The sequence below is a fragment of the Spermophilus citellus genome, assembly GCF_964194105.1.
Source record: "Spermophilus citellus genome assembly, chromosome: 2".
In the NCBI taxonomy this organism is placed as follows: domain Eukaryota; kingdom Metazoa; phylum Chordata; class Mammalia; order Rodentia; family Sciuridae; genus Spermophilus; species Spermophilus citellus.
Window position 1 is genome coordinate 56,142,825 of NC_138183.1, and position 27,628 is coordinate 56,170,452.

The 27,628-nt window shown below is 36.6% G+C and overlaps 2 protein-coding genes across 5 annotated transcripts in view; one reads left to right on the forward strand and one right to left on the reverse strand.

Annotated features, from left to right (window-relative positions):
• PSIP1 (PC4 and SRSF1 interacting protein 1) overlaps positions 1 to 5,173 on the forward strand; it is a 48,320-nt gene extending 43,147 nt beyond the window's left edge. Inside the window, exons 15-17 of one of the 3 annotated variants that reach the window (XM_081278624.1) lie at positions 896 to 1,007; positions 2,153 to 2,248; positions 5,066 to 5,173. In XM_081278624.1, coding sequence (XP_081134750.1) covers positions 896 to 1,007; positions 2,153 to 2,213 — 173 coding nt within the window. In that variant the 3' untranslated portion in view covers positions 2,214 to 2,248; positions 5,066 to 5,173. Of the gene's footprint in view, positions 1 to 895; positions 1,008 to 2,152; positions 4,787 to 5,065 lie in introns of those variants that run through there. The other 2 variants (XM_081278625.1, XM_081278623.1) reach the window with 2 other exon arrangements.
• The window catches only part of SNAPC3 (small nuclear RNA activating complex polypeptide 3), a 31,382-nt gene continuing 7,567 nt past the window's right edge, over positions 3,814 to 27,628 (reverse strand). Inside the window, exons 3-10 of one of the 2 annotated variants that reach the window (XM_081278629.1) lie at positions 23,174 to 23,258; positions 19,352 to 19,456; positions 16,452 to 16,601; positions 12,643 to 12,725; positions 11,212 to 11,376; positions 7,674 to 7,781; positions 6,117 to 6,570; positions 3,814 to 5,417 (exon numbers count right to left, since the gene is read on the reverse strand). In XM_081278629.1, coding sequence (XP_081134755.1) covers positions 6,423 to 6,570; positions 7,674 to 7,781; positions 11,212 to 11,376; positions 12,643 to 12,725; positions 16,452 to 16,601; positions 19,352 to 19,456; positions 23,174 to 23,258 — 844 coding nt within the window. In that variant the 3' untranslated portion in view covers positions 3,814 to 5,417; positions 6,117 to 6,422. Of the gene's footprint in view, positions 5,418 to 6,116; positions 6,571 to 7,673; positions 7,782 to 11,211; positions 11,377 to 12,642; positions 12,726 to 16,446; positions 16,602 to 19,351; positions 19,457 to 23,173; positions 23,259 to 27,628 lie in introns of both variants that reach the window. The other variant, XM_081278630.1, reaches the window with a different exon arrangement.

The window sequence follows — 27,628 nt, forward strand, 5'->3', positions numbered from 1 at the left end:
TGGAGGAATGTAAAAACTCTATCTAGAACATTGTCTCCTCCTCCCTAGAGGATTCACTTCCTAGTCCAGCTTTCATTTCTCAGCCACAGAAAACAAAACCAATCCCCAGGGTTCAATAATGGTGTGTGTACACACACATACATATACATACACACGCACACACATAATCTTTTAGTTGTAGTTGGACACAATACCTTTATTTATTATGTGGTGCTGAGGATTGAATCCAGGGCCACACACATGCTAGGTGAGCACTCTACTGCTGAGCCACATCCCTAGCCCCTCAATGTTTTGATCAAAATAGCATCACACTAACTGGGGCATGGTGGTATGCCATGGGCTACTAAGGAAGGAGAATCACAAGTTCAAGGCCAGCCTCAGTAACTTATCAAGGTCCTAAACAACTTAGTGAGACCCTGCCTCAAAATTTAAAAAAGGGCTGGGATGTGAATCATTGGTTAAAATGGGCCCTGAGATCAATTCCCAGTATCCCAAACAAAACAAAAACCAAACAGCATCACAGGTGGAGCCTGAAAGTTGCTATATTTACAGCTGATAGGAGTATTCTGGTTCATGCTACTGTGCTTAGTCATGCTGAGCATATTATTTTTTAATTATATTAATGGGCTTTTTGTTTGCTTATGTGTAAATAAAAAATTAACAACTATATTATTTTTCTAATTATTCCTTTACCCATAAGTACATGCAGTAACTGTTCATTTCTGTGCATTAGCTGCACAAAGACTTTAGTGATGTTACTTGACAGTGAAGCTGTCCTGTATATTCCTGAAATGGCATCAAAACCCAATCCTAAAATTATTAGAAACTTAGGAGCCATGTTTTATTTTTTATTTTGAATCTTTAACAAAGTATTTCCATTGGAATCCTTTTAAAGGTTCAAAGACTCTGAATGGAGGATCTGATGCTCAAGACAGTAATCAGCCACAGCATAATGGAGATAGCAGTGAAGAAAGTAAAGACAACCATGAGGCCAGCAGTAAGAAAAAGTGAGGACATGTTTTAATGGGTCTGTGTGTGTGTGTGTTTTGAGGTGAGGTTTTGCTGTATAGCCCAAGCTGGCTTTGAACTCCTGGGCTCCAGTGATACTCCTGACTCAGAGTGACTTAGGTGTGTAGAGTAGCGCCTGGATCATGGTTTCTTTTCTTTTTGTAATCATAAGTTTTTGACCACAATACTTTACCAAGGTGATTTAGTACTCAGGGTAGAACCTAGGGTAAGCACTCTATATAGCACCAGCAGGGGTGATTAGAGTTTGATCACTTAATCCTTGAATTCAATAAGGAAATTGTAAATTGGCGAGAGAGGTGTCTCCCTGGCACCCAAAATCCCCAAAAGCTAGTATACAAATAATTTGCTACTGTATTCAAGAAAATGGAGCTAGGTGGGAATTCTATAAAAAAACAGTTTTCCCCAGTCTATCTTTCTACATGGCTTTTTCTTGTGCTTTACCATTGAGCTGCGTATTCTCAGCCCCAATACGATGTTAATGTCTTGCTTTCAAAATTCCTTCAATTGTGGAAGGATAAATGCATTAACAATTTAGATGTAGAATCATTGATTATTTTATACTGTAATTCTATACAACTGTAGTTGTCCAAAATTTTTGTTTGTTCAAAGGATGTGGAATCAAGCATCCCTTCAAATTGTGTAATTAAAAAATCTTGTCTATGTATGTTGGCATCACAGATAAAAAATTCTTATTCTGCCATGTGCCATGGTGGACACCTGTAATGGCTTGGGAGGCTGACGGAGGAGGATGGGAAGTTCAAAGCCAGCCTCAGCAAAAAAGCAAGGCGCTGAGCAACTCAGTGACACCCTATTTCTAAATAAAATACAAAGTAGGGCTCAGAATGTGGCTCAGGGGTCAAGTGCTCCTGAGTTCAATTCCTGGTACTAGAGGAAAGGCTTCTTTTCTATTATGCTTTCCTGGGTTATTGTGATCTTCAAATTACTTTAGGTAGAAGATATAAGGGTAAAATTTTGAAAAAGATGATGTGTCTTAAATAACAAGGTTTTTTGTTTTCATGTTTTGGTAATTTTAAAAATGTAATGCAGATTTAATGCCTTTTTTCCTTAGGAGAAAACCCTAATCTCAGTTGTCACACCTATCTTTTCCCCCCTTTTTCTTTAGGCCATCCGGTGAAGAGAGAGAGACTGAGATATCTCTGAAGGATTCTACACTAGATAACTAGGTTGACATACCTGGAATATAAAGAACATTTGACAAGTTTGTAATGGTTTTCCTTTGAAATATTTAGATTGTTGAAAGTTTTAAATTTTTATAAGCATAGGTTTTGATGTCTACAACTTGTTTTGAGGGAGATAATCCCTTTATCTTTGTTTAAAAGTAATTAAACATTATTGCTATTGTACTTGTGCAGTATTAACAGCTACATTATACAGTAAATGTTGGGGGGTAATCCACTTAGAAATGTTAAAACTGCTTTTCCAGATATGGTTGTAGCATATTTTCAATTAGTGTGTGTATGTTAATGTGTAATTGGTAGTAAAACAGTTACATTTTTTAAACTACTACTTGTATAAATCCTCTTTTCCCAAATACTGTGGGTTTTGTGCATAGTTTTTACAAATCTTGGACAGACTGTCTTTTCACTGTGGGTTTTGTAGAAGTTGAGCATTTTTATGGTTGATAAAATGTTACTTCTATACAAGTACTCACTCCCTTTTTTTTTTCCAAAAGTATCAGTCCACATTGTGCTCCATTCTGCTTTTTTGTAACAGTATCATCTGTATTCCTTTTTATCCAATTGACATCAAACTGACTTCTAGAGGTTCAACTTATGTTAAGATAATTTAGTTTTGTGGCTGGGAATTTAGTGAAGGCACATGACTTTCCTGCAGAGAACAGACTGGGTATTATATATGTATATGAATGAATCTGATTTTAGAGTTCAACCATTTAAGATCCTTTACAGGCACTAATAACTAAAACTAAAAATGTTTATTTTTGAGAAATGTCTTAAGTCACATTCATTAAGGAAGTCACAAAATAGTATTTTTTTAATTGGGAAAAAAAAGTCAATCCATGATGCTTATGTGGTAAATATAAATAAATGCTATATAAAGAAACCTATTTGAAAATGTGGCTATATTAGAAGGGAATTTGTATTTTCATTTCTATATCATATATGTAACAGGGTTACAAAAAATAGAAATATTAGTTGCTCCAAGGTAGTATTTGACAAGTCTGTATTTTGATGTATATGGACTAAATCCGGAAGAACCAACGTTAACACAAAATTTAATAGTCTGTTAACTAAAGGATAGCATTTCTAAGATATTTTAAATATTAGGTCAGTTGATGGTTTTCAATAGGTAGGTAGTAGATATGTTTTGAAACTCTCATGAATATGGGAAAATGACTTAATACCAGTGTTTGTAACATGTGTTGTAAGTTTTGATCTCTTGATAATTATTTTCATCTATACAACTTGAATTATTTGGATAATTGAATTTTTGCTTTTTAGAAGTCTTACAATGGAGCTAAGACCCACTGTTCTGAGGGAACTCTGCTATTACATTATATATACACCAGTCATCTGTTTTGTCCTAACAGTTTTAACTTAGATTTATTCTAGTTGAGCCCTAAGTGTCAAATGTGTAAACTTGTTTTGATTAAAGAATTTTTCTATCAAACTCCATTAGTAAATTACTTCTTTGCTGTTTTAAGAGTTTAAGGAAATAATTTTTTAGTTATCTGGTTATTGATCCTGTTTATCCTGTTTGGGGACACAGGGTTAACTAAATATAAGCACAAGATGATTTAAAAAATTTGGTTCTCCCTCCCCTTTTTTCCTATGACCCAAACAGATCTATAGTTTTACCAAGAAGCCACAGAATATTCAACTTCTGGAGAATATAAGGCTCACCTTGCTCTAACCAGTTAACCTTCTTTGAAATATTCTTTGTCATAGGTGATTCATGGATAACTGCCACTCTCAGGACTCACCAAAAAAGGTCATCAAGACCTTTAAGGCATTGGCAATATTTGGTTTAAATAATTTAAATATATATAAGTTGTTAATAATTTAAATAATTTAATAATTTTCAATAAGGTTGCTAACCCCCACCCCCCAAAAAAAGTATGTGTAGAATCTGAACAATACCTTTTGTGCTATTTGATCACTGGATAACATTTTGGAAGAGTAATTGCTGAAGGTTTCTCAGCTGCTTGAATCAGAGAACCTGACTGGGAATTTGTATTGTATCTAGTGAGATACTTACCTGGTTAAAGATGTAAGGTCAGCAGGTAAGGTCAGCAGGAGGTCTGCTATCTAATTCTGGATGAAAGCCAAGGCTTTTTTTTTTTTTTCCCCTCAATTGTTCAGTTGACCAGAGATTATTAGAAATAGATAACCCTTAAGAAATGAAGAAGCCATTAATAGGCAAAATTTTATGTTTATATTTGTCTTGTGTAATTGTCCAACACTAATGACTGATCTTTCCCCCAGTAAAACTGCAGTGTCTAATTATCCCTAAAGGAATCTGAAGCCTGAGAAAAACATTAAAAGAAATAGTTAACTGCTTTTCTGTGTAGTGATCTTTTGCATGCATCTTCTATTATATCAAAATTAAGTTCATGAAATTTTCTTATTTCTTCATTGATGTATATCATAATTCATGGTGTATAGTATGGTGTGTTTAATAGATTGAAATAAGCTTAAAGAAAGGCTGTTTTTGATTTGGGTGTTTTGTTGTTGTTTTTAACTTGGTGGGATACTCACATAAGTAACACTGGCAAATTGTGGTATGGCCTGGTTCTTGTCAGTTTCACCAGGAAACAATAGTAGATTCTTTGGATAAGTCGAACTATCAGAATAGATAACATTCTCAATAAATGATAAAATAAGAATGCATTATGATAATTAACTTGCTGGGACTTGCTGTTTTGAGAGTATGAAATGAAAATTAAAGCATATTAATGCAAGACGTGTAAGAAATGCAGTATTAAAAATAACTTTTACCTGTGGACTTTTAGGAAGTGGGTAAATCACTCATTTATCTTAAATCTATGATTTTCCAGCAGAATTTTCTATCTGTTCAATGTTACTGGCACCACTGGATACAGGAAAGTAAAAATTTAGGCACAATGTAAGGCAGCCATGGAGGGGCCTCTTTAGTTCTCTATGCCTATGCTGATCCTCTACTGATTGAATGAGTGAATGAAAACACCTCTAGACATACCAGAAACAGGTATTTGTCATCACCATATCATTCAACTTAATATTGTATATGTGGCATTAAGTCCATGAGTCATACTTCACTGTCAGTCTTTGAAATAGGCTTACAGGCTTCATCAGTTTTTGATTTCTATGGTAAATGTCTTTTCTCAGCCATCCAAAGAAATGTACAATTCAGCTGAATTTAAATATAACCTAGGAGAGAGAGAGTAAAAATTATAGTGAAAATCTATTTTATAGCATTTCTTAAAGTCTTAAGAAATTGAATTTTACAATAAAAAAAGTTTCCAGAAAATATTCTAATCCGGAAACTTTAGTTTGTTTCAAGCCAGGTGTGTGGTAGACTCCTGTAATCCCAACTACTTGGGAGACTGAGGATGGAGGATCCACAGTTCAAGCTAGTAGCTTGAACCACATAACGAAACACCACCTCAAAACTTTTCCGTAAATTATAAGATTAGGTGAATGGAAGAGCTGGGTTAGAAAAGTGTTCTTTCCCTCTTTTTGAGAAAACTGTTTATTATTGAGTATTATTGCTCAATCCATTGGATCTTGATATTTCCCTGTCCCCATGGTAATACCCAATCTGCTATTTTCTTTTAAATTGACATTTTAAACCGATAATATTTGTGATATATACAAAATTTCAAGAAGTGAGGCTTTATTTTAAATACTGTGAAGATGTGTACATACTTGAGCTTTTTACATTCATTACTCATGTATCTAGGGAGATACATGAATGTCTTGTGTGCTTATTCATATGGAGATATAAATTAATATCACAAAAGAGACCACTGAATGACACAATAGCTATTCTTGTATTATTCATAAAACAATTACTCTTGTTTTTAACTTCTTCCTAATTTTTATTACAGATATTTAAAGGATCTTTACCTTGGAAGCCTCATGGTAGAAGGTGTAGCAATCACATTCTTCAAAGAATTTTCAAAACATTTCCACCGCTTGATGTATCATTGATTCTATCATTAGCAAAAAACACTCAGGATACAGAATGAATAGGCAAGCATGGATTGGGAGAAAATAATCAGAATTTGTGTATGTGACAAAAGATTAATATATTCAGAATATATGAAGTACTTCTTCAACAAGATAAAATGAGTAAAAAGCAATAAATAAATATACTCTGGAATAAATACTAAGTGAAATAATTTAGCATTTTCTAAATATTTGGACCTGTTTTTAATTAAAGGTTCCAGGATCAACATAAGGATAAGCAAGGAATTCCCCCAGTTTGTTGCCTTCTGAATCGTAGTGGAGCATTCGGAAGCAAACATCACAAAAGAAACATGGGTCCTCTGGTGCAAAACTGTCACTGTTCGTCACCCATCTGTAGTTTTTAGAAAAAGATGTATGTCATTATAAATTAAGTTTTTCATGCCTCAACATGCTATAACCTGTAAACAGAACATTCCCACTATTATCAGTCCATGTCCCTAAAACTAATGCTGCTGCTTTGTAAAACTTCCTTTTAAAGGTAAGTAGAAAACTATAATAATCTCAAAATGTATACTCAAAAGCATACATTTGCCATGATATAACCTGTCCTCTAGACATGTTCTATTTCTTCTAAAAGGCAATATTAAACACACAAACTCAATATACTTTTTTTTTTTTTTTTGCAACACCTATGCAATGTGTGGTGATTAGCATTCCTATCTTAAAAAACACTTCTACATGCTGGCAAACCTCAAACTCTTCCAGTTATATTGAAATATATCAAATTGTTTAGATTACAGTTATGTTATTGTGTCCCACCTGTACTGTTCTAATTTTAATATGTGTGCTTCTGAAAACAATTCCTTTTTTAAACTGGTATATTAGTACTGTTGTTCTGAAAACACAAATGTTTTAAATTCTAAATTAGACACAAGGGAATGTGTGCATAGTGATATTCAAGTGAGATTGTTTTTGGGATTGAGAATGTTAACTGTTCACAGGATGAAAATACTACTTTCCAGTCTAATTGAAGTCTCCATTTTATGGAATGTTTGCTTTTAATATCTTGATCTGGTAAACTGATGTGTTTTTCTATTGATCCTTTAAATGTGTTTATTGGGGCTGGGGTTGTGGCTCAGTGGTAGAGCACTCGCCAAGTATGTGTGAGGCACTGGGTCAATCCTCAGCATCACATTATTTAATAAAAAGTTTTGTTAAGTGTATTGTGGTTGGGAATCCAAAATAAACTTTTAAGGTACTAAATTCTTCCTATTTTAAGTAGTTTCCGAACTTTGTTTTACTTTGATCTACAGTAAGAAACACATTGTAATCTAAACATGCAGAATCACATACAGCAAAATTTTTTAAGAAACCCATATTTGGATCTCTCAAAACAAACTCACTACCTGGCTTTACTAGTACTACCTAAAACAAATAACAAAAAGTGCAAAGTATTACTTCTAAAAGGAAAAGAAAAAAATACACATTACTCACCTAGCTGTGTACATTTTACAAACAAAACATTTTCTGGTCCATAGCCAGTGTTTCTTGGTAAGAAGGGGATAAAGTGTTCTATCCAGGCAGTCATCATAATGTACAAGCCTGTTCATTGGAAAATAAATGAAGATATTAAAGTACAAATTTTCACTTCATCTCTTATTCAGTATCAGGGACATAGTAGATACATTTTCCAATTTTTGATTACAAAAAAATTAGGGAAACTTGGACTGATCTACCAGGTTTGACCAAATTGTGTTTAACAAGTATGATACTCCCAGTTTGACCACAGGGGGACCACTCTCACAGCTATGTCACTACTGCTATTACAGTGCTAGCAAAGAAGTAAAGGTGTTCATTCCTATGAGACTTCCAAGTTCCCATACTAATAGGCACTGGAGCTATCAGACATAGTATCTCTTAAATAAATTCTATCCTAATTCTTGATCTGCTTAACAACTTTGTTCCATTAAAAGGTGGGTACTTAGTTTAAGCAAGGCTGCTCAGTGATACTTTACCTAGATTAACTGGTTGTTACCACATTGTGTTTATTGTTGTCTCCACTAAAAATCCAAATCTCATTCCTGGTATGTAAATCAGTGGGATTTTAGTTTTAGGTGTCAGAGCTATGAAACTTAGGTTTTAAGAAACTAATCTGGGGCTGGGGATGTGGCTCAAGCGGTAGCGCGCTCGCCTGGCGTGCGTGCGGCCCAGTTCGATCCTCAGCACCACATACCAACAAAGATGTTGTGTCCGCTGAGAACTAAGAAAAAATAAATAAAATATTAAAATTCTCTCTCTCTGTCCCCCTCTCTCACTCTCTCTTTTAAAAGAAAGTAATCTGGGGGCTCAAGCGGTAGCGCGCTCGCCTGGCATGCGTGCGGCCCGGGTTCAATCCTCAGCACCACATACAAACAAAGATGTTGTGTCCGCCAAAGACTAAAAAATAAATATTAAAAAAATTCTCTCTTTAGTTTCTTTTTTCTTTTTAACGAGAGAATTTTTTTAATATTTATTTTTTAGTTTTTGGCGGGCACAACATCTTTGTGTTACTTATCAGCTGCGTAGCTTTGGGTAAATGCCTTAAACCATAATGGACCAATTCTCTTCCTCTGAAAACTGAAAGAACTGCAAGGCTATCAAATTTGATTTTTTACTTGATTATTTATTTGTTTGTTTTGGTTAAGAAAGGATACCAATATATGAAAACTTCATCTTCAAAAAAATGATTAAACCATAAAGACTCTGTGGAATGGCATTAAATGGTTAAATCAACCTATAAGATGAAAATTACCTGAATTATAAATTGCCTTTCCTTAGCACTGAGACAGATAATTGTTTCTTTTGTTGACCAATTCATCAACACGTTCCCTTGAGTTTAAGTGCCATGTTTTATTCTACAGCCTTGGAATGACACTGGTTACAGCAGTATGCCCACACCTTCAGAGAACAGTGGGTGTGATCTTCCATCTTTTTCCTTTTTATTGGTGGTGCTGGGATTGAACCCAGCTTCAAACATGCTAGTTAATCTGGTCTACCACAGAGCCAGGCTTCCTCAACCCCTTTCCATCTTATTTTGTCATAAGGCAAGCACATTCCTCCTCCTCTGAATGGAAGAGTAGGCTTATATATTACCAAAGACATATACCATAATTAGTTTTAAAGGTCAGATTTCAAATAAATCTGATGTTAACTCTCCTGGATCTTGCCTCACCCACTAAGGAAAATTTCTTCCATTTTTAATTTAATCCACCTAAGTCATACTTAAAGATGGATGCACTATATTTTTATGTGGTGCTGAGGATTGAACCCAGTGCCTCACACATGTGAGGCGAGCGCTCTACCTCTGAGCTCTACCCCAGCCCCACAATTACTCTCTTGTTTTTTGGGGGAGGGTGGGGGGACATGGGGGTTGAACTCGGGGGCATTTGGCCACTGAGCACATCTCCAGCCTATTTGGTATTTTACTTAGAGACAGGGCTTATTGAGTTGCTCAGAGCCTTGCTGTTGCTGAGTCTGGCTTTGAACTTGTGATCCTCCTGCCTCAGCCTCTGAGCTACTGAGATTACAGGCATGTGCTACTGTGCCCAGTTTACAATTTCACTTATTGTGTAACATTTTGTTTTCTAACTACTAAGTTTCTCATGTTTCCATTTGTTTAACTTGCAATGTACATGTCACTAATTCAGTTCTCTATTTTCTGACTTAACGGGAACAACGTATCAGGGTTAAACAACAAAAGGAAGTTCTTTGGGTCTATTTTCTTCTCACACATGCCTCTTCAGTTCTCCAAGCATCCGGCTGCAGTCTCTGGATCTATCATGTTGGATTTCACTTTTACATTAGAATAAATAATTCTCTTTAGGCCTTACCACACATCTTACATCTTTATCAAGGCTATTTGTGAAGTACTTTCAGTGGTAGCTTCCTAAGAATGATTAATAAGGATATAAAATTTTAGAGACTGATCACTAAGACCTGAAAGCAGAAAAAGGGACTTTCTAGAAGCATCACTTCCTATTATTTGTATAATAAAAACAGGTATATCTTTTCCATGAAAAACACTCAGAATGAATCAAAGCAGGACTTTACTGCTTCTGCCTCAGCCTCGGAGTTGTTAAGATTACAGGCATGTACCACCATGCCCAGCTTCTGTTTTCTCTCTTTGATACTGGGAATTGAACCCAGCTTCACACATGGGGCACTGACAGAGCTTACATCCCAGCTCCTTTTATTTTGGATTTTTAGAGTCTCTTAAGTAGCTGAGGCTGGACTTGAACTTGCAATCCATCCTCCTGTCTCAGTCTCCCAAGTCCCTAGAATTTCAGGCATATGCCTATACCCAGCTCCAATTCTCTTCTTTTTGAGTTTTGGCAAAAAGACAAAAAACTTAAGAATTAGGGTTGGGAGTGTAGTTCAGTGATACAGCACTTGCCTAGAATGCATGAGGTCTCAGGTTTGATTCCCCAGCACCACAGAGAGAAAAATGAAAAATAGAAACCTAGGAATATCCACATAGTAGCAACATGTATAAAGCAAAGGGCCTACATGATATACAGAATGGATGAAAACACTTTATATACAAATGGAGAAACAGATTTTTAAACCAGTAATAAGTATCTCTTGAAGATGCAAATGGACACAAAGAATTGGTCACTACATGGAAAACAAGACATTTTTTGCTGCTCCCAAGCCAAGCTGCAGTGATGATTCCTTTTATTAAAAAAAAAAAAAAAGAGGGCTGGGGATGTGGCTCAAGCGGTAGCGCGCTCGCCTGGCATGCGTGCGGCCCGGGTTCGATCCTCAGCACCACATACCAACAAAGATGTTGTGTCCGCCGAGAACTAAAAAATAAAATATTAAAAATTCTCTCTCTCTCTCTCCCCTCTCTCACTCTCTCTCTCCTCTCTCACTCTCTCTTTAAAAAAAATAAAATAAAATAAAAAAGAAAGAAAAAGAAAAAAAAAACTACTTGTGCTTTTATAGTGTAAAATAAAGAGAAGAAAATTGAATAACAAAATGTGCTGCCACTTACCTTATGTCTGTAATGACAACAACATGTTCACAGTCTCCCTGGTGACAATATAAGTAAGGAAAACCCAGCTTAATATTTAGGTCATTGAAGGTAAAATCTTCCATTCTAGCTGTCTGAAACTTTCCATATCCTCTATCATGGGACTCTGACCACTCAATGATAGTTCTGAGGGAAGAAAAAAATGCCAGAATCTATCACTGCTCCACAGAAATTAGGAAAGGATTAGTGGCAGCTGAATTTCACATCAGCTGGCTCATCCAATTAACTGGACAGATGCCACCTTGACAGGAAGACCATATCAGTATATACATTCTGGAATCAGACACAATGAATTTTCTTCATCTGTTAGTATCAGTTCTCAAAGTGTGGTCCCTGAGGTCAAAATCATACTAAGCCTTATCTCATCCTCTCACAACCAACCAATTTACTGGAGGCTGGGTGATGCTTATCACTTCAGCTTGAAATGCAAAAAAAATACCTAACAATGCTACTCTTCTCATTTTATCTTGGACAATGTATTTTTCACAAAAATGTAAATGTAACAAGATTAACTATCTTAAATATTTCTTAGTTTCACAATTTCTAATATAATAGATACAGCTCTTTGGGAACCTCAACTTTTTTTACCCCATGAAGGGGAGCTAAGACCAAGTTTGAGAACTGCTGTACTAGAATATATACTGAGGCCAAGTACAGTGGTACACATGTGTAATCTCAGTTACTAGGAAGGCTGAAGCAGACTACAAGTTTGAGGCTGGCCTCAGCAACTTAGTGAGACCGTCTCAAAATAAAAAGGGCTAAGAACACATCTTAGTGGTACAGCACCCTGGGTTTGATCTCCAGTACCACAAAAATGTGGGAAGGGTGGGGGCTATAAAGCAAGCATTTATATTAACTGCTCAGAAAAAGTACAAATATAGGGTCTTACCATGAGAACACTGATAATGGAAGTATGGTCTAATTAAAATGGTATTAGAAGTGGGCTAGGGCTATGGCTCAGTGGTGGAGCACTCATCTTGCATGTGTGAGGCCCTGGGTTTAATCCTCAGCACCACATAAAGATGCATAAAATAAAGGTATTGTGTCCATCAACAACAACAAAAATATATATTTAAAAAAAAATAAATAAAATAGTACTAGAGGTAAATTTTTATGTTAAATACCAAAACACCATTATATATTCATTCACCTAGGGCAAACAACAGTATCTTCTGAACAAGCAGAAGAAAGAGTTTAAACATAAAAACTGGAGACTAATAAAATCTTAGTCTTGGACCTAATTTTTTTTTTTAGATATGTGTAATTTCAATATGAAATTTATAAAATTCCTTGGCAAAGATCCTTAATGGACTAATAATAGGATTTGTGGAGCTATCTGTTTTTAGAAGTAAAAAAAGGAAAGGACTTAGAGAAAATTTTTGTAAACTATACCTGCTCAAATCTCTGCATTCAGGGTATCTTTTATCATTGTAGAATGTTCCCTCAAAATAGAAGAAGGCTGATTTGTATAGGTCCTACAAGAAAACAAATGGTATTGAGAGAAAGCCTACTCTTAATTATGGAATTGATCTAAGTATATAGAATTTATATAGCATAAGATAACATATATTAAAGCAACTTCTGGAAACTCAGGTCATACATTTGTCTAAAATTTAATGGGAACCTACTATGCAAAAAGTATTACATTAGTTTTCAAGGCTTTTTCAATTTTACCCTATTGCTAGAGGTGGTTTTTCTTTTTTCTTTTGGTACCAGGGACTGGACGGGTACTGAAACATTAAGCTACATCCCCAGCCCTTTTTATTTTTGATTTTGAGACACACTCTTGCTACGTTACTTAGGGCCTCGCTAAGTTGTTAAGGCTGGCTTTGAACTTGCTATCTTCTTGCCTGCACCTCCAGAGTTGCTGAAATTTCTATTCTTAAAATAATCTTTCCTTGGGTACCATAGTAGTAGGCACAGTAGTGGGGTCTGAACTTTTTACAGTTAACTTTCAATCTATCAGACTTTCCATCAATCAATCTTCACTGCATAACAGAATCACAAAAACATCAAAGACCAAGTCTCACCTCAGACTCATTAAATGAGCACCTCTAAATATGAGGCCCAGGTCATAAGTATTTCTCCAAACCTCTCTAGGAAAAATATGCAACCAGAGCTAAGAATCATTTTATTAGATTTGTCCTTTACCAATATGTAGAAACAGAGCCCTGGCTGAGCATCAGAGAATCTGAATTATTTTCCTTAACCTACCACTTACTTACTATCTTTGTGATTCTAGGTACATAATAATCTTTCTTCGGACTTCAGTTTCTTCACCTATAAAGTGAGAATAATATTATTTCCTAGGGTATTTTACAAGGACTGCAGTGAGAATCAAAAGCAAGAATTTAAGTTTCAGATATTAAAATAATTTTAACCTAATCCTATAACTTCTCTTCTTTGTAGCTCTGATTTTTCCTTCTTAATAATCTTTATTTCCCCATTTGTAAATCATCTTACATTGGCAACAGACACAACTGGTTGTGCTGTTTCACCTTGGATAGGTCACTAAATCTCACTGACCCTGTTTCCTCTAAAGTAAAAGCCATCACATTCCTCACAGGTTGTTGTGGAGATAAAAAGATATGATGTATTTGTCTGCTACAACAAAATCTATCACTTAGTATACTTGTAGAAATCTCAAAGTGGGGAAGCGAGGGTCAAAAAATTTCTGACAGAATAACTTGTTTTATTTTGGAAGCAAAGTGTAATGAGGGTCCATTTCATGCTTTGAACATAACCCTTGCTGCTTTGCCACTGCAGCTTATTTTAAAACTGACATTTTCCCCCCACTTATTTTCTTCCCTTGCTCCCTCACTAACCCTGGTAGAAAGCCAAGTTCTAGGCCAAGTTATCTGTTCTTAAACACACACACACACACACACACACACACACACACACACCACAGGAATAAAGTAATTCAGACTTCAGGAAGGTGCCAGAAGACTAAAGATATGGCTATCTTGAAAGTCTACAAATGAATCATGATCTCTGACAAGTCACAGCTGAAATGTAGCCTTTAAATCACCTCTAAAAGTCCTCTGGTTTCCCCTGAGAGTCAAAATCACAGTCTCTGAGACAGAAGTCCCTGTATTTGTCCTTTGTTAGCAACGCAATAACACTTTTCCTTTTTCTCAAAACCTTGTTCTCATTATTGGATTGGCATTTTGGAAAAAGGATGGAGCTTTTGGTAATAAAAGTTTGGTGTATATAAAACTTTTGATCATTACGAAATACTTATAGAGAAGTAATTCTTATGTAATTTAAACAACTTAAAGCCTACTGACATAATTAATTACAAAGCACACACATATAATCCCAGCTACACGAAAGGCTCTGGATCACAAATTCAAGGCTAGCCTATGCAAATTAGTGAGTACCTGTATCAAAAAATTTTAAAAGGGCTGGGATAGCTCTTTGTTAAAGTGCTTACATAGCATGCATGAGGCCCTGGGGAAGGAGGGCTGGGGGACATAAACACACAGGTTGCTGTTAATCTAGTGTAACCTAAGTTTGTAGTTACTGTTTTCATTTACAAATTAACTATCACTAGTGTGGTCATCTGACAAATTTTTTTTTTAGAATTTTAATATTTATTTTTTAGTTTTCGGCAGACACAACATCTTTGTTTGTATGTGGTGCTGAGGATTGAACCCGGGCCGCACGCATGCTAGGCGAGAGCGCTACCGCTTGAGCCACATCCCCAGCCCAAGATAATTTCTTGTGTGTAATTTTAGGCTATTTACTAGTAATTTACTTGCTCAAAAACATTCAAATCAGCTACATTAGAATTTCAGAGATATTCTTGTAATCTGCTGTGAGGAAAATGATCTTGGAAAAGAAGTACTGAAGAAGCACGGTTATAGATTTTTTTTTGAAAAAACATACTTTTTAAATGTAGATGAACACAATACCTTTATTTATTTTTTATGTGGTGCTGAGGATCAAACCCAGTGCCTAACATGTGCTAGCCCAGCATTCTACTGGGCTTAGTGTCAAGACACTAAGCCACAATCTCCAGCCCTAGATTCTTTTTTTTTTAACTTGAGGGCTGGGGCTGTGGGTCAGTGGTAATGCTCACATAGCATGCGTGAGGCACTGGGTTTAATCCCCAGCACAACATAAAAACAAAATAATAAAGATATTGTGTCCACCTACAACTAAAAATAAATGTTTTTTTTTAATAAAGATTGACTGATCGGGGCTGAGATTGTGGCTCAGCGGTAGAGCGCTTGCCTAGCACAGGCGGGACCTGGGTTCGAGCCTCAGCACCACATAAAAATAAAAGCCATTGTGTTGTGTCCATCTACACCTAAAAATATATATATAAAAAAAAAAGATTGACTAATCTATGCAAAATAGAAATGGTAAATAGATTAGACATTAAAACATGAGGAACCATTAAAAAAATTTATTAAAAACAGGAGACTGTGTTGGTTCTTGTCCAAACTCTATCTCCATCTTTACTATTCTAAATCCCTCTTTACATTTCTACAGAAGAGATTCTTTCTCCTGCAGTGGGTCAGTTAGGCCTGGGGTTGTATTAGGTAACAGAATTAGTTCACCTGTGCTCTATGCTGAAACACAGAAGAATCTTGCTTAGATGAGCAATGAAAATTCTGAGGACAGTCAGCTTGTCAACTCTGCTCCTTTTAGAGGGGTATCCAAGGTTTCTCTGTCCTGTGGAGAACACCACAGGACAAACACTAGCAAGGACCAACTCCATCTATCATCTCCCTGTTTGGTGTTAAGTCACTGTACTGAAGAAGGGGAGCAATTATTGAGGCTTTCAGGCAATTTTATGCTAAGGGTAGTTATGACAGATTAAAACTCCCAGAGCTTGAAACAAGAGGGAGTGAACAGCAAAGTCAAATGCAACAGTGAGGCTGGGTAGCTTAGTGGTAGACCACCTGCTGAGCATGCCCCAGCATCAAAAAAAAGCACTAATTGGTCAAATAACTGTGTGGTCAAGAGCAGGAGTGTTCTTAGAATAGATGAGAAATGAGGAAGTCAAAATAAGAATATCACTTCTGTGAAAAAGTTCTGATGATGTAGAGAAGGAAAGGCAGGGGTCAGCAGCTTGATGGAATCACACAGAAGGAAGCACTGACTAGAATACTGATGAACCTGCCAGAGTAACCACTATTTCCTTAGTTTACTGTTGTTTTTTTGTGGGGAGGAGCAGGAAATCACCTTACTTTGCTGATGTGCTCAGGAGCTTGGTCAGGAGTGTTGCTGAACTCTCCACCAATCTGGAGGTCACTGACACAGCAAATTGAATCCCTCAGTTCGGTAAGCTTTTGACTGCCCAGGACCTGCATCGTCTGGTATGGTTTGTGTTCTTTGTGCTAAAAGTCAAACAGTAAATAAGTAAATGTCCACTTAGAGTAAAAGTATTTAAACCAGAAATCCTGTTATAAACAGATCTAAATGAAGTTACTGATTTTCTGAATCCTTATAACTTGGTGTTCTATTTTCTCAGACTGTGAATTTGTCTGAAAACTTCCATGAATTATATCACCAAACTAATGATAAAAGTTGTTTACAACTCCCCTGTGGCCCACAGCCCATATTCTAAAACCACCTCCTTTGTCTAACCCTCAAACCCAGCCAGTATTTCCCTGGTGCTCTGTCAGTTTAAATTAACCAGGGTTAGGCAGCTGATGACAAGGGCCAGCCTTATGTCCCCAACTCACTGCAATTACTGAAACCACAGAGTCCTAAATATTTTCCCTGCCCTACCTGGCTGCTGCTGTAGAAACTCCTGCAGGTTGTGCTCTAGGTCTCCCCTCTCCTTTCTGCCCTCTGTAGCCCTGTGTGGTGCGCCCTCTCTTAGGAAATTTAAGTAATAAACATCTTTCTATGGCTTTAATCTCTTTCTCAATCACCTCCACAAATTAAAATCCCATGAGTACAATTGAAATACCTGGCCACAGAATTCTTCTAGTTTAAGTGTATGATCAAGATGCCACTAAGCTGATTCAAGGATTAAGAGCCTACAGAATGTAACTTTATCTGCCACATCTATCAGCTTCGTCTTTGAAATTTTCCTACAGGTTGTATCACTGAAGTCAAGCACTCAGGTTATAAACCCAAAAGTTCTATTTTTTTAAATGGTAATTTGAGATACTAATCAAATAAGGTAATTAGTATTAAGTACACTCCAGACACTTCATAAAAGCCTGTTTATTTATAAGTACAATGTATGCATAGCAATATTTCTCTCTCTCTTTTGTTTTTGTTTTTTTTTGGTACAGGTGATTGAACCCAGGTCACTTGATCACTAAACTAAATGCCCAGTCCTTTTGATTTTGAGACAGGATCTCACTAAGTTGCTGAAACTGGCCTTTAACCTATGATATTCCTGCACTGGCCTCTTAAGTCACTATGATTACAGGCACGAGCCATCATGGACAGCTGAACGGTAATATTTCAATCAGAGTTTAGGACACATTTGAGGAATCAAGAATATGTACTCATGCCAGATGTAACACACCTGTATGGAATATCAGCTACTTAGAGATTGAGGTAGTAAGATCACAAGTTCAAGACCTGCCTGGGCAACTTAGCAAGACCCTGCCTCAAAATAAAAAGGGCTGGGATGACACTGAGTGGTAGAGCACCATTTCATTCCCCAGTACCAAAAAAATAAAAGAAAAAAAATAATTCATTGAGGCCAGGCACCATGGTGGCACATGCCTCTAATCCCAGAGGCTTGGGCTGGAACAGGAGGATGACAAGTTCAAAGCCAGCCTCAGCAACGATGAGGTGCTAGTCAACTCAGTGACACCCTGTCTCTAAATAAAATACAAAATAGGGCTGGGGATGTGGCTTAGTGGTTGAGTGCCTCTGAGTTCAATCCTGGCTGGCAGGAAAAAGGGGGAAAAACAAAGGAAAATGAAATTAACTGAGTAGGTACATATATATAATGGAATATTACTCAGCCATAAAGAATAATGAAATTATGACACTTGCCAGTAAATGAATGGATTGTAGACTATCATGCTAAGTGAAATGAACCAATCTTGCCAATCCTAAAAAACCAAAGGCCAGGGCTGGGGATGTGGCTCAAGCGGTAGCACGCTCGCCTGGCATGCATGGGGCACTGGGTTCCATCCTCAGCACCACATACTAATAAAATAAAGAAGTTGTGTCCACCGAAAAATTAAAAAATAAAATTAAATTAAAAAAAAAAAAACAAAGGCAAAATGTTCTGATATGTGGATGCTAACACACAAGGTGGGGTGGGGTGGGTAGGGAAGAATAGAAGTACTTTGGATTAGACAAAGGGAATGAATGGAAGGGAGGGGTGGTGGGAACAGAATGAACTGGACATTACTTCCCTATGTTCATATATGAATACTTGACCCATGTAACTCCACATTATGTACAACCGCAAGGAAAGTTGTACTGCATGTATTTATAATACCTCAAAATACAATCTATTGTCATGGATAGCTAAAAAGAACAAATAAAAACAAAAGAATTGAGTTAAGAACCACTGTGGGGGCTGGGGATGTGGCTCAAGCGGTAGCGCGCTCGCCTGGCATGCGTGTGGCCCGGGTTCAATCCTCAGCACCATATACAAATAAAAGATGTTGTGTCCGCCAAAAACTAAAAAAACAAAACAAAACAAAACAAAAAACCTAAAAAATTCTCTCTCTCTCTCTCTCACTCTATCTTTAAAAAAAAAAAAAAAGAAAGAACCACTGTGGATTTATATATACTTTCAGTTGCTTCTAGTAAAGAGATCAGGTATGCATTCCAAGCCTATAATTATAATCAAGAGATTGTTTGAAATTTGACCTTATTTCTATTATTCCTCATTAAAACAACAACAACAAAAAAAAGCCAAGAATATGAATTGTCAGCTCTAAAAATAATATGCCAGAGAGACAGCATATGCTTATGTCTATTTTGAAGCCTAAGGAATGTGACTCTGAATAATTAAACCCTTTGTGAAAAGTTACCTGTAGAGAGGCTGGGGGTATATAGCTCAGTGGCAGAGCGCATGCCTAATGTGTGCAAAGCCTTGAGTTCAGTAAGCACAATAATCCAAAAACAATTTCCATGAAATTCAAAAGGTTTTACTACTGACCTTATGAAATATAACAGGATACAAGATATTCACAGACAGGATAAGCTCTCCTTCCTCAATCATGTCGGCTGAATTTTTAGGTTTTTTCCCCATAGCATGTGACTCCTGAAGAAAAAAATATGGAGACCTTGAAGTCAGATACTATAACTCAGATAAGAGGTAGTATGGTACAATGTTTAGTAGCAAAGGCTTGAGTCAAACAGCTCAAAGTTTTAATCTCATCTATGAAAAAACAGAAAATATTTATTTCGTAGAACTGTTGCTGGCAATGTAACATAAATCACCTAAGTAGGGCTAGGGATGTAAATCATTGGTAAAGACCCTGGGTTTGATCCTCAGATCTCTCTCTCACACACACACACACACACACACACACACAGAGGCAGGATTGAACTGGAATCCCTAAGGTAGCCACTAGAAAATACCTACAATATATATAGAAAAGCAGAGAATCAAAATGGCACACCACAAAAATTCTATACATAACATGAAAGTACATAAGACATACAAATAGTTAACTGGCAGAAGTAAAGTGTTCCTTATTAGTAATTAGTTCAAATACAATGGATTAAACTTTCCTATTAGAAAGGCACATTGGTGGGGCTGGGGATGTGGCTCAAGCGGTAGCGCGCTCGCCTGGCATGCGTGCGGCCCGGGTTCGATCCTCAGCACCACATACCAACAAAGATGTTGTGTCTGCCGAGAACTAAAAAATAAACATTAAAAATTCTCTCTCTCTCTCTCTCTCTCTCTCTCTCCTCTCTCACTCTCTCTTAAAAAAAAAAAAAAAAAGAAAGGCACATTGGTAAAATGGATTTAAAAGCCTTGATGGGGGCGGAGTGGTGCACGCCTATAATCCCAAGAGCTCAAGGCTGAGGCAGGAGGATTGCAAGTTCAAAGCATCAGCCTCAGCAATTTGGCAAGACCTTGTCTCTAAATGAAAAATAAAAAGAGCTGGGGATGTGGCTCAGTGGTTAAGTGCCCCTACGTTCGATCTCTGGTACAAAAAAGAAAAACCTTGCTTCTCTCTATGTTGTCTAAAAGACACTCACTTTAGAAACAGATTGGAAAGTTCAAAAAAAGTATATCCCATGTAAATAATAAACAAAAGACAGTTGTTGCTGGAGATATATATATATATATCATACATACACACACACACACACACACACACACACACATATATTTTTTGGTCAGAGAAAACAAATTTCAAGCCAAAAGATTATAAGAGACAAAGAAGAGCATTATATATTAATAAAGGTACCATCCAGCTAAGCACAATGGTACACCTATAATTCCAGTGACTTGGGCGGCTGTGGCAAGAGGACCACAAGCTTGAGACTAGCCTAAGCAACTAAGTAAGACTGTGTCACTGGGAAAAAAAAAAATTGAAGAAACAGTTCTACAATAATGGTTAGAAATTTCAATACTTCACTTAGAGTTACAAGACAGAAGATTAATAAAGAAGTAGAAGAGGAGCTGGGGATGTGGCTCAAGCGGTAGCGTGCTCACCTGGTGTGCGTGCGGCCAGGGTTTGATCCTCAGCACCACATACAAAGATGTTGTGTCCGCCAAAAACTAAAAAATAAATACTAAAAATTCTCCCTCTCTCGCTCTCTCTCTCTTAAAAAAAAAAAAAAAAAAAAAGAAGTAGAAGAAGTGAACACTTTAGCAGAGAGAGATTAAAAAGGAAATAATACAGAGTGGAGATAAATGAAACAGAAAATAGAAAAATGATATAGGAAAAAAAATCAACAAAAATAAGTTGATTTCTTTGAAAAAACATCAAAACTCTTACTGACTGATTAAAAAGAAAGAAAGAAGCCTCAAACTATTAAAATCATTACTACTGATTTCACAGAAAAAGAATTTTTTCCCCCTTGGCAGTACTGGGGAATGAACCCAGAGTACCCTACCACTGAGTTGCCCCTCAGCCCTTTTAATTTTTATTTTATGACAAGGTGTCACCAAGTTCCTTGAGATTCTCTTGCCTTAGCCTCTTGAGTGGCTGGTATTATTGATGTGCACCACCATGCCTGGCAGAAAAAGAAGGATATAAAATAAAAGTTTGAACTCTCGGGTTTGGCGCTGGGGCTCAGTGGTAGAGCACTTGCCTGGCACGTGTGAGGCACTGGGTTTGATCCTCAGCACCACATATAAATAAATAAACAAAATAAAGGCATGCTGTCCATCTACAACTACAAAAGGAAAGTCCAGGACCAGAAAACATGACTATGTGAATTCTACAAAATACTTAAGGAAGAATTAATACCAAATGTTTCTCAGGCTCTGCAGAAGAAATCTGAAAAGGACTGAACTCCTCCTAACTCATTCTATAGGCCCAGAATTACCCTGACACCACAGCCAAAGATCCCACAAAAAAAGAAAACTACAGGCCGACATCCCTTATGAATATAAATGCAAAAATCCTCAACAGAATACTAGACACAATTCAGCAGTATATTTAAAGGATTATACACTACAGTCAAGTGGGATTTGTTCTTAGGATGTAAGATAACATAGCAAATCAATCAATATAATACACCATACTCACAGAGTAACAAGGAAAAAAGCATATCACCTCAACTGATGTAGAAAAAGTCTTTTACAAAACATGACATTGCCTTGTTTTTAGTTTGGTCTTTTTCTCTCAAATGCTGTATCAGCTAGGAATCAACACAATACAAAAGGTCATATACATCATATTCAATGGTGAAAGACACAACCTTCCCCCTAACATCAGCAACAAGACAAATGTGCACTCTTCCTACTTGTACACAACACAGTACTGGAAGCATTAGCCAGAGGAATGGGGAAAGCAATGAGAAAAACAGGAAGAAAGATGACCAAACTGGAAAAGAAAAAATAGTTATATCTCTGTTTGCAGATGACAGATGACACAGTCTTGTACAAAACCCTGAAGAATACACACACACACACACACACACACACACACACACACCCAAAACCAATCAAAACACAGCTAATAAACAAATTCATCAAAGAAGCTGGATACAAAATCAACACCCCTTTAAGACAAAATACTAAATAAGCCATATAGAAAAGGACAAACATTGTATGACTCCACTTATCTGAGGTACCTAGAATAGGCAAATTCATAAAAATTTAAAGGAGAAGAGTGGTCACCTGGGGCTATGAGAGGGAGACTTGTTGAGTTATTGCTTAATGGGTATAGAATTTCGTCTGGGATGATGAAAAAGTTCTGAAAACAATGGCGATGACAACATACTTTTATGAAATATACTTAATGTTATTTTATTGAACACTTAAAAGTGGTTAAAACAATAATTTTTATGTTATGTTAAATTCTACCATAATTTAAAAAAATAAAGTGGGAGAAACAATTCCTGCCCTTCTGCACTATCAAGTGCCCAGCACAGAGTCTGACACATGGCAAGTGCTGAGCTCAGTGTGTCTAGTAGCTTCTAATTCCTCAATATTCATCTTCTTAAATTTTTCTTAGGGTTTTATACATGACATAATGAATTAAGAGTGTGGTTAAAGTAAAATCAGAAACAGAACAAAAAGGGCAGGAACAGGATGGTAAAAAGGACACAAATATTGCATTCGTGAGAATAAGACCAAACCAAAAGCAGAGATAAAGGGAGCCATCTGAGTCAAATATGTGCTTAACTGAGTTCTTTTGAGTCCTTTTCTGTAACTATTTCTTAGTCTCAATGGAGTTTGTTTTTCAACTAAGCACATCTAATACAAAGCTACCATATAGTCATTACTAATAGCATCCAATGACTGAGTTGAGTGTTTCTTGGGAAACACCGGTAAAAAAGATGAGAGTCTTACCATCTCATAAGCAAATGTTTCTTGTCTGCAAACACGATCTATCGTTATGGTTTCTTCCCGATGTTCCAGGAATCTCTTTCTAACCCTGTTGTAGATACACAAAAAAATCAAAGTTTAATATTCTTTTCTGGGACTTCAAAAAAATAAAAATCTTTTTAAACTTCTTTTTTTTAATTTTAATATTTAATTAAATTTTTGGCGGACACAACATCTTTGTTTGTATGTGGTGCTGAGGATCGAACCCGGGCCTCACGCATGCCAGGCGAGCGCGCTATGGCTTGAGCCACATCCCCAGCCCTAAACTTCTTATTGTAGACTAGTTTAAGACAAAGAGAAGTTGCAAAAACAGTACAAAGAGTTCCTTTATATCTCTTGCCCAGCTTCCCCTAAGTTAACATCCTATATGATTAAACAAGGATCAAGAATAGGACAATGACATTAATGTAACATTATTAACTACAGACCTTTTCCAACCTTCACACAATTTAATTCAATGACTCTCCGTTGCCCATTCCAGATTTCTACTCAGGATCCCACAGGTATCACTTATTTTTCCTTCCTCCCCTTGAGTCTGTCCTGAGACAGGAAGGAAATATACATATGTATGCTAACTCAAGCCTGCACAAGGAACTGTATTTCTATAATACATTTAAAATCAAGAGCTGGGTGTGGTAGTACACCTGTAATTCCAGCTATTCTGAAGGCTGAGGTAGGAGAATCACAAGTTCAAGGTCAGCCAAGGCAACTTAGCAAGTTCCCATCTCAAAATTAAAAAATAAGCCAGGTGACTATAATCCCAGTGACTAAGGAGGCTGAGGCACAAGAATCACAAGTTCAAGGCCAGCCTCAGCAACTTAACGAAACTGTCTCAGAATAAAAAACTGAAAAGAAACAGGGAGACAGTTCAGTGATAAAAGTGACCCTGGGTTCAAACTCCAGTACCAAAAAATAAATAAAAATTTAAAGGATCAAGAATGTAACTCAACAGTAGAGCATTCCAGGGCCTAATCGCCAGTTTGGGGTATAAATGAGGGAGTTCAAACTAAAACCACAGGATTCATTGTAGCCTTCTTTGTTTTTAACTTCTTTTTCCTCAAGAGAGAAACCCAGCTCTCACGATTGGCAATCTACTTATTAGTTTAATTCTAGTAAAAATAAATCCCATGAATCCTATAAGAAAAACTAACTCATGAACAGTTCTTTTTGTCCTCAGTCTTACATCAGTACAGAGATTTCCTTATGTAGTAGACTTAAGTTAATTCCTTCTTTCCCCTCCTCTTCAGTGTTGGTACATTATTCATTTGGAATAGAGTTAGGTTCATTTGTTAGACTTTTTTATTCTATTTTGGGGCCCCCCTTGTACATCTTGGTTGGTTTTGTCTGATTACTTTTGGGGTATGCGAGATGTAAAACTACTATGGCATGAAAGAGTCAGAGGTGTCAAGCCTTCTTTGTCCTTAGTAACCTGATCCCATTTTCTTTCTTCTTTTTGCCCCTTTCCCACCTGCCTCCTACAGGCAATCAATCTCTATACTTCTGGTTTATCCTTTCCATTTCTTTTGTTCAAATACCTGTGTTTTTTAAATTTTAGCTTCTTCTATATTATTCTGATTTAATTAGGAGGAAAAAACCGAACAGTAATTTGAACAGAGAAAAAGCTTAATCTAAGAATTATTAAGTTTAACCAAAGACTGGAATAAAGAGGGATTTGCAAGGAAGCAAAGGGAATTGTAGACAAAAGGAACACCCTACTCCTAGCGCTGAGTAAGACGGCCCAAGAAGTCCTTTTCTCCTCTAAGGACTAAGATCCAGAACTAGTGCAGGAGACCTGGCTATGACTCAACGAATGGAAAAAAAAAAGTTGCTGCAGTGCTATATCAGTGGAACTTGCTGGAAATCCACCTTTAATGGTGCCAAAAAAAAAAAAAACTGTTTAAGGAAGTGGGTGGCAGGGAAAAACTGCAGTGCACTGCAGGGGCTGGGCACTGGGGAAGCTATGTGCACTGTGGGATCATGCTGAGCCAGCACATCAGATCCCTCAAGTGCCCCAAGGTCTCTTCATTGCCCTTTTTCACTGGAACGGCTGAACAATGCGCCAGTTCCCAAAGGAAAAATATTAAGGGGTCATGGTCTACTTCTACAGAACAGGCAATAAAAATGTAAATTTACAGATGAGAACCAGTGAATTATACCCCGCACATCATTTTGCATGAAGGGTGGCATCTGCTTTGGGTTTTGCTTTCTTCACTTACTATAAATCCTCTCTGGAAATCATTCTCTGGGTTCATCCTTCTTCATCATTTATTACAGCTGCAAAATATTCCACTGTGTGAATCTCCCAGTGTGTTCGATACTCTTTTATGTATGTGGAGATAAGTTATTTCAAATATTTCACAACTGCAAACAATACAATAACCTTATACACATTTACTTCCTTATTGCTGGAGGGATATCTTCAGTATAGATTGCTATAAGTGGGACTGCTGAGTCAAAAGGGAAGTGCATATAGGTTGGATCGATTTGCATTCTCATCAGCAATGTTTGAAAACAACTGTTTCCCACAGCCTTATCAAAATAATGCATATTTTAAAATTTACGGTCACCGATAGGCTAGTAAAGGCAACTCAATGCAGTTTTAATTTTCACTTCTCTAATGAGTATGGTAGATAGAAAATTTAAAAATGTTTGTCAATTTCATTTTTAAACTTGTTGTGTAGGAAATTAAACCCAGGACCTTGTACATGCCAAGCAAGTGCTCTACCACTGAGCTACATTCTCAGACCCTACTTTTATCTTTGTGTGTGTGTGTGTGTGTGTGTGTGTGTGTGTGTATGAATTATTAGTTTGTGTCTTTTTTTGCCTCGACTGTTAGCAGTTCCCACATATTAGGAATATTACCTTTTTTGGGGTGTGTTTACGGTGCTGGGGATTAAACCCAGGGCCTTGTGCATGAGAGGCAAGTACTCTCCCAACTGAGCTATAACCCCAGTCCACGAATATTAGCTTTTTATGGTGCATATTATAAATATCTTTTTCTAAGCTTGACAGCTGTTTTGGACTTCATGGGTTTTTGTTTTTTTGCCATGAAAAGATTTTTAATATTAGGTAGTCAATTTTATCAATTAAAAAAAGTTCCTCAGGAGCTGGGGTTGTAGCTCAGTGGTAGAACAAACACTTGCCTAGCATGTATAAGGTACTCGGTTTGATTCTCAGCACCACATATAAATAAATAAATAAAATAAAGGTCCATCAACAATTAAAAAATTTTTTAAATGGATAAAATAAACATTTAAAAAAATTCCTCTGAATTTCAATCAGTTTTATTCCACTAAGGTTTGTATGTTTCGGACTCTACATATATTTTGATCTCTAATCTGTTTGGAGTATGTTCTTGGGAAGAGTGTCATACTTAACTTTCTTATGTATTTTACTAACTCGGGACTTTATTCTGCTTTGTTGAACAATTTGTCTATTCATAAGCCAATTCCCATTGCTGTAATTAAAAAAGTCTTAAGTGTATTTTATTATCTAATAAAACCACTACTCGGGCTGGGGATGTGGCTCAAGCGGTAGCGCGCTCGCCTGGCATGCGTGCGGCCCGGGTTCGATCCTCAGCACCACATACCAACAAAGATGTTGTGTCCGCCGAGAACTAAAAAATAAATATTAAAAAAAATTCTCTCTCTCTCTCTCTCTCTCTCTCCTCTCTCACTCTCTCTTTAAAAAAAAAAAAAAAAAAAAAAAACCACTATTCTTTATAATTTCCCTTCTACCCCAAATTTTCTTAGGTCTTCTTCCATGTTTTCCATATGAACTTTATTATCAACTTGTCTAACTCCATAAAATAACTTTTATTATTAACAATACTTTTATTGGGATTATATTAAGTTTATAAATTTTAACTCAGAAAGAAATGACCCATTGTGTTTAGTCTTCCTATCCAAGAACAGGGAGTATCTTTCATTTATTCAAGTGTTCTGAGTCTTTTGGCAGTGTCTTAAAATTTTCCTCTATACATAATTTTTATATACTTCTTGTTAAATATATTTGTAAGTATTTGACTTTTTGCAATTGCAAATGACATTTTCTCTACTATTATGTCCTCTAACTGCATTTTTTCCAATATATGAAGGCTATTTTTTTCCTTTTCTTTTTTATCTTTTTTTTTGCAATACTAGGGATTGAACCCAGGCCCTTACACACACTGAGCAAATGCTCTATCACTCAACTACATCCCCTTTATTTATTGAGACAGGGTCTCACTAAGTTGCCCAGGCTGGCCTTCAGTTTATGATTCTCCTGCCTTAGCCTCCCAAGGAGCTGGAATATCAGAAATGAAACACTGTACCTAGCAAGGCTATTGATTTATATATATCAATTTTGTATTCTTCTCTTTCACTAAATTTCTTAGTTTAGTTTTAGCATTAATTTCTTTAGGATTTTCCAGGTACACTT